Genomic DNA, 6,684 nt, shown 5'->3' with positions numbered 1-6,684 from the left:
AATAAACAGCAATACTACTCTCGTGTCTATAAGGTAAATATTAAGCTAGTGCCAGCAGCCAGTTAGCTTAGCATCCAGGTTGGAAACAGGGGGAAACAGCTAAGACACCTTTAGAGGTGCTGGTAGGCAGATTTTGTTGCCTTTGGACAGAGCTGAACTTCCTGTTTCCCTTGTTTGCAGGTTTTGTGCTAAGATAAGCTAGCAGTGATGACATCATATCCATTCTACAGAGATGAGAATGGTATCAATCTTCTCATGTAACTTTCTGCAAGAAAGAGAATGAGAGTATTTCTCATAATTTCGGATTATTCCTTTAATTTTCTCATTTTTATACACTAAACTGTTATTAGCATTATACATGCATTGTCAATCACCCTCATTAAAAGTCATAATTTATATGCATATGCAGAAACCATGTTTTCCTGTGGTGCAACCTTTGTGTGGTAAATTCCACATTAACCGAGCCTTGTTTAGAGCAGCTACTGTGCTGTGACTGTACAGGCACTGGCCTCTGTCTCTATCAGAAACCAAAGGTGGCCAAACACTAAGGGGCAAGGGGCTCAGAGTGTATCTCACTGTCAACCTCAGCACGTTTGCTCAGGGGGGTTACGTATGTGATATGATGCAGTACATGCAGTTCATTGTCTCCTGTACACATAAGTGTTCACTGTCAGACCTAAGGTCACCTGAGGCTCTTGGCTGAAGCCCTCATGCCGCTCTTGCACTTAGCACAAAAAGCCGTGTGCTGCCTGCTGCCCAACATACAGGCGTAGCTATCTGCGGACTACAAATACAAACACACACACACACACATAGGGTCTGGTGTTATCTTCCTAAATCAAAGGTCCTGCAGAGGACCAATCACACATCGGCGTAACAATGAGTCATCTATTGTGTAATGCACAGGATACTCCTCTGATAAAGATGTCGACCGTTGACATCTGCAACCATGGAAGTTCTCTATAAACCAACAGACAAACTGGTATTCAAAGAGTTGTGAAATGCTTTTCATTATGCATCATTACATGTTATTAAATGCACGTGTCAAGTTGCCCTGAAAGCACTATTCACGGGTCCTGTGGTTTCCTAATATTTTCCTGGAAAGGAACTGATATCTCCGTATTCTTAGGAAGGTTCCAGGAAAGGACGATTACCAACTAAAGATTAATGTGGTTTTTGCTCTTTACAGCTACTGCAACTGCTGTTTGGTCAATTAAAAGACAGGGCTTAAATATGACATTTAAAAATTGATTTCACAGCTACCATGACTAAAAGAAAAACTCACACAAGGTTGTTTCAAGTCAACTTCTTTCGTTGCCAGTGAGCTTGGGATTTGCCTTTCTCAAGCGACATAATTAGGCCACTGTAACAAGCGTTCTGTTTAACAACATCAAGTGGCATAGGTCCATTTTAGCTAAAGGTCTACACCACTGTCTCATGAATCTCAAATGTTAGGAATATTAAATGAGTAGTCCTCATGCCATAATGTCAGTGACATTATACAAGGAGCTAGCTAACCTTAGACTCCATGAAAATAATGTTAATACCCAATGTTACATCAACAACAAATTGCAATGGCTAGCTCTTGCTAAATCAAAACAACTTAACTTTACCAGGCTAATTAAATTATTGTAACACCACTGTAAGGGATTTTTACCTTAAGGTGTGCAGGCAGTCAGAAACTGACCTCCCAGAGACGGCCCTGTCCATTCTTCAGTCCTCTGAGACATTCAGGTCCAAGCACAGAGCCTTTTTTTTCTGACAGCTTAGAAAAGGTGGTCTTCATATCATTCCCCATGAATCCGTCCTCACAGTCCTTTAAACAGAAATGACAAGTATACATTTTTATTACACCAAAGAAGGACATATTTCACATTTTGTCTGTTACATGAGTTCTGTATGAACAAAAGTGTTTTATGTGTGTTTGCCATCAAGTCATTCACAGACAGAACTGTGCACCCTGTATCCTACAGGGTCCCTGTTACACTTCTTTTCAACAAACTGTGATTTGACTCCAGTAACAGAAATCTAAACAGACATATCTGGGATTTGGGAGGGGCAGTGCTGCATGCTGTCAGCACCAATCACAGAGGTGCAGCACAGGAAAATCCACCGTGTTTAAACGTGTTTAACAACATTATTAGGTATCAAGCAGACGGAAGAACGTTAAGGATGTTTTTAGAGCTGTTAATCAAGTCAAATCGAGGGTCTGAGGATAGAGGGTTTCATTGCTGTTCAGATTGTAAATCCCCTGCAGGCAAATTATTGTTTTGTGACTTTGAGTTATATAAATCTCCAGACCACAACATTAAGGTTAGGAATATATAAAGCACTATAATCATAGTTCAGAGGACTAAAAATATTGTTTGTCCAATGACAGTTGTATGCTTTTTTTGTCTTTTGCTTTTTTTTTTTTTTTTTATTGGCATAACTGACTCACAGCAACTGCCTCTTTATGCCCGGGAGAGAAACTGAGGCGCAACATTATCTAATTGTTATGGGAAGATTATCTTGTCAGAGGGGGCGGGGCGAAGGAGGTCAGATGATGATGGCGGCGGTGATGATGATGATGATGATGCCTGAACAGCTATGTTATGTGAAAGCCGATAGGAGCTTTCCTTTGGATAGCGGAGGGAGGAGGAAAAGAGGGGGGGCGGGGGGGTCACAGAGGGAGGCGGTCTCAGAAACACACACACAAACAGGGGCCCCGCTGGTTCAAGTGAGGATAGGGACCGTCCTGAGCTGAACTCAACGTTACAAATAGAAGCTGCGGCATTCCAAGTGGAGCAGAGTGGAGGTGCGCCGCACCGATGATAATATTAAGTAACAGCGCTGAGTGGGTCTGCGGTGTTAAACCGGAGAGGAAGACAGAGGAAAGCGCTTCTTCCTGAACCGGACAGAGACACGTTTGGAGAGGCGGACGAGTCATGCGCACCGGCGGTGAAAACTGATCAGTCTCCTGAGGTAAATTTAAATGACTTTTCCACTTATAAGATTTTTTTTTTTTAATGGACAATTAAGTATTATTGCGCCAACTGAATTAACAACCCAGAAGCTGACGAATTAGACTTTACACGCCCTTACAATTCAGTTGCCTAAATGATCAATTTAACATCGTAATTTATTTCACATCTAAAATTATTTATAACTAAAACTCCTTCCATGGCTTTTCAGACCGATGTTGTAACCGTTGTAATTTCAGGCTGTTGTGGGAATAAGTTTCAGCTTTCTGTCATGTTGTTACTCTAATAATTTATTCGCTTATGTTATTGCTTGTACTGCATGTACACAAATAAAACGATCCTGTTTACTTTAATAAAAAATAAAGTAGGCTACACCAAGACAAGCTTTAACTTTGTCGGGGAAAAAAAACTTCTGTAAATCTAAATGTAGGTCTCGAATGCGAGTGATGCTGAGTGTAAATCAGGTCAGCTCTGATAACAGCAACCGTCCGGAGATCAGCATGTCCCTGTCAGACATGAGGGTCGGTGCTGATGAAGCAACGGAAACAGTCCGGACCGGAAACCTTTCACGATTTATTTAACTGGGTTTAATACAGAACAAGAAACGAAAAATAAAAAAAGCAACCCATAAATATTTACTTAGGTATTAAACTAAATACAAATGTAGGTTAAGATCTTAACAGGTTAGTGTCACATGGTAACGGAGACTTATTTCTGCTGGAATTTAAAAAGGCAGCTGTGTGTTTAAAAGTAATGACAAAAGACTTGTATGGCTGATTAGGTTTGTATTTACAACACACACTGCCCCATATTGATGATATAATGAGCCCTGCAAGGTTATGGTACAAGTCGCTCCCGTTTTATTGGAGAGATGTAATGGGGTTACATAATATTGTGTTGTAATGGCTCTTGCATAACCGCTAAATCCCCCTTCTCCTTTCCTTCCATCACTGTGATCACTAGGTGGCACTATTGCTGCATCCTCTCCTCCCAGAAATCCTGAGAGTCTAGTGAACGCTCAGCACCACACAGCGGTACTCTCCGCTCTCAGCAGAGAGGAAGAAGCTCCTTCAAACCCTGACAGGTATAATGTTTGAGGAGGAGTCCCAGCCGATGAGGGGGCAGCAGGATGTGGCTGTGCTCCAGACACTGGAGTCAACTGCAGCAGTGACTCCAGGGGGAGGTGGAGCAGGGCCCCTGTCCTTCACAGATGAAGCTGTGTCCATCCTGACCTCCAGCAGCCTGTTGGCACGCTCCCTCCTAGGTCGCAGCTCTGCCGTCAAACGCAAAGAGAGTCCTGCTTCCAGTGTCCGACGCAAGCGTGAGTTCATCCCCCACGACAAAAAGGATGATGGCTACTGGGACAAGAGGAGGAAGAACAACGAGGCAGCGAAGCGCTCACGAGAAAAGCGACGCGTCAACGATATGGTCCTGGAGAGTCGCGTTCTGGCTCTGCTGGAGGAGAACGCTCGCCTCAGGGCAGAGCTCCTGGCTCTCAAGTTCCGCTTTGGCCTGGTCAAAGACCCCTCCAACGCTCCCATCTTGCCCCTCACTACAGCTTCTCAGCACAGCGCTCAGACCTTGACTCCTAACTATTATATCCACGGTGGGGACGGAGGTCTCCCCAGCTCTTCAGCCTCACATCCCAACAACCACACAGGCCAGATGAGCACCCGGGGTTCCAGGGATGCTGGTAACATATCGGAGGACTCTGGATTCTCTACGCCAGGTGGGTCCAGCGTGGGCAGCCCAATCTTCTTTGAAGACCGGCTGAGCGATCATGGCAAATTATCACCACACAGGGCAGAGGAGCTGAGCTATGATCTCCACCACTCCCCTGCAGATGTCCACCACACCGCAGGACTCGCTGGAGGGAAGCTGGACCAAGCCGAGGCCATGAAAAACCTGCCTCACAAGCTGCGTTTCAAGACGCCGGGAAGTAGCGACTGTGCTGATGCTGCAGGGGACAACAGCAGCGCTAGACGCAGCCCGACACAATCTACAGCAGGGAGAGAAGGTCAAAGAGAGGCCATCAAAGGACTGAGCGGAGGTGAAATGGGAGCAGGACACTGTCCTGGCCCCTGGCTCCAGCAGCTGGAGGGGGAGGAAGGCAGGAGGGGGAGACAGTCCCCTCAATACAATGCCTCAGCTGCCAGCTACAGCCTCCATCCTCCTCCCACACAAGGACAAACTGAGATCCAGTATCAGCATGAGAACACTTACCTGAAGTCTCAGCTCAACTCCCTCAGCGAGGAAGTGGCTCAGCTGAAGAAGCTTTTCACAGAACAGCTCATGGCCAAAGTCAACTGAGGACCAGTGCTGTGAGTCAGTGTTTGCCAATGTCTGGACTTTTAAGGACAAACAGAGTTTTGCTGTACATGAGCCTTTTGAAATTGAGCACAAGAGCAGGAGTGTTGGACCATACCGATATTCACAAGGACTGATGAAGCTCAACTTTCAAGTCTAACAATGTGTTGTTGTTGTTTTTTCATTTATTGTATTATACTGTAATAAATATCTATAAACATTCATCTCATAACCTGCTGTCTAACAACTACTTAATCTCAGCTCCAATCAGTGTCGCTCAGACAGTGAGTCTTATCTGTAATAGTGTAGAATAGTTTTTCAATTCTATACACTGTGACAACTAAAAACACACAACATATAACTGTTTACAGTTTACTTCACATCATTACAGTGCAAGCTTAACTAAAACAGCCTCACTCCATTGAGAGACATCAGGTTCTGGTGGTTCGGGCGTGATATTAAACACAACTGGAAACGAGCCAGCAGGTTGTTAACGCACCATGACGGCAGGAAGTGTTTGCAGTTTTGTAATTAGAGTGGTATGACTTACTGCAGAGGGTTCCCACCGCTGAGACAGGTCTGCTAAAACCCTGTAAACACAAGCAGAGACAGACAGTAAATACACACAGGAGGGAAATGAACAGCTGTCAAAACCTCCATTAGTCATGAGGGCTAAAAGAAAGGTGTGTTAGGCTTGTTTATCGTAGCCTGTTATGTGTGACACTGCATCATGTCATGTCAAAGGAGTGTTAGGTTTTCATTTCAGGAGCTCCTTTTAAGAAACCCACTGTAACGTGTACTGTTTTGGTGTTTCACATCCCGTGTTAGTCTCTGTTCATGCCCAGTTTGAATATATTTTATTACTGTTATCTGTACTGAGGTGATGACAACAATTAAACGTCTGCTGTCTCTCTGTACGTTTTCATATTAAAAATAAATAAATTTGACACTCAGCGTCATGGTGGTTAGTTGATCATTAATCAAAGAAAACCTTAAAGGGGCACTCCACCAATTTTACACATGAAGTTCTGGTGTAAGTTTACACATAATGCCACTGGGGTTGTCTCAGCTTGGACTTGAGACTTAAAAATTTTCAGTCTGCACTACTAAGTTGAATTGTGTTGACGTTACCATTATTTCTTAATACAATGCAATATTAAATCTCTGGAATGTCCCTTCAACAGAACAATGCCTATCACCATATTACTATAAATAGTGTCCAGCAGTCAAACTATACATCTAAGGTGCACACACAAAATGTAATATATAGATACTGTGTTAGAGAATGAGAGAATACATGAAGGAAAGATAAGAAAGATAAGAGCAAGGTTTGACTGACAAATGCTGACAAATGCTCGTGGTAAGAAATTGAGCTATGTACTTGGCAGATTTCTCTCCCACAGTCCCTGAAGGA

At 43.7% G+C, this 6,684-nt stretch overlaps 1 protein-coding gene across 1 annotated transcript; it reads left to right on the top strand.

The window, feature by feature from the left end:
• Window positions 1-2,704: 2,704 nt before the first annotated feature.
• nfil3-6 (nuclear factor, interleukin 3 regulated, member 6) lies at window positions 2,705-6,223 on the top strand. Its single transcript, XM_041063204.1, has 2 exons — window positions 2,705-2,964; window positions 3,927-6,223. The coding sequence occupies exon 2, from the start codon at window positions 4,053-4,055 to the stop codon at window positions 5,271-5,273; it is 1,221 nt and encodes a 406-aa protein (XP_040919138.1). The 5' UTR covers window positions 2,705-2,964; window positions 3,927-4,052; the 3' UTR covers window positions 5,274-6,223.
• The last annotated feature ends 461 nt before the right edge of the window (window positions 6,224-6,684 follow it).

Source organism: Toxotes jaculatrix, chromosome 18, assembly GCF_017976425.1.
Source record: "Toxotes jaculatrix isolate fToxJac2 chromosome 18, fToxJac2.pri, whole genome shotgun sequence".
Lineage (NCBI taxonomy): Eukaryota > Metazoa > Chordata > Actinopteri > Toxotidae > Toxotes > Toxotes jaculatrix.
The sequence above is the reverse complement of the archived record's forward strand: the minus strand, read 5'-3'. Positions and strand labels throughout refer to the sequence as shown.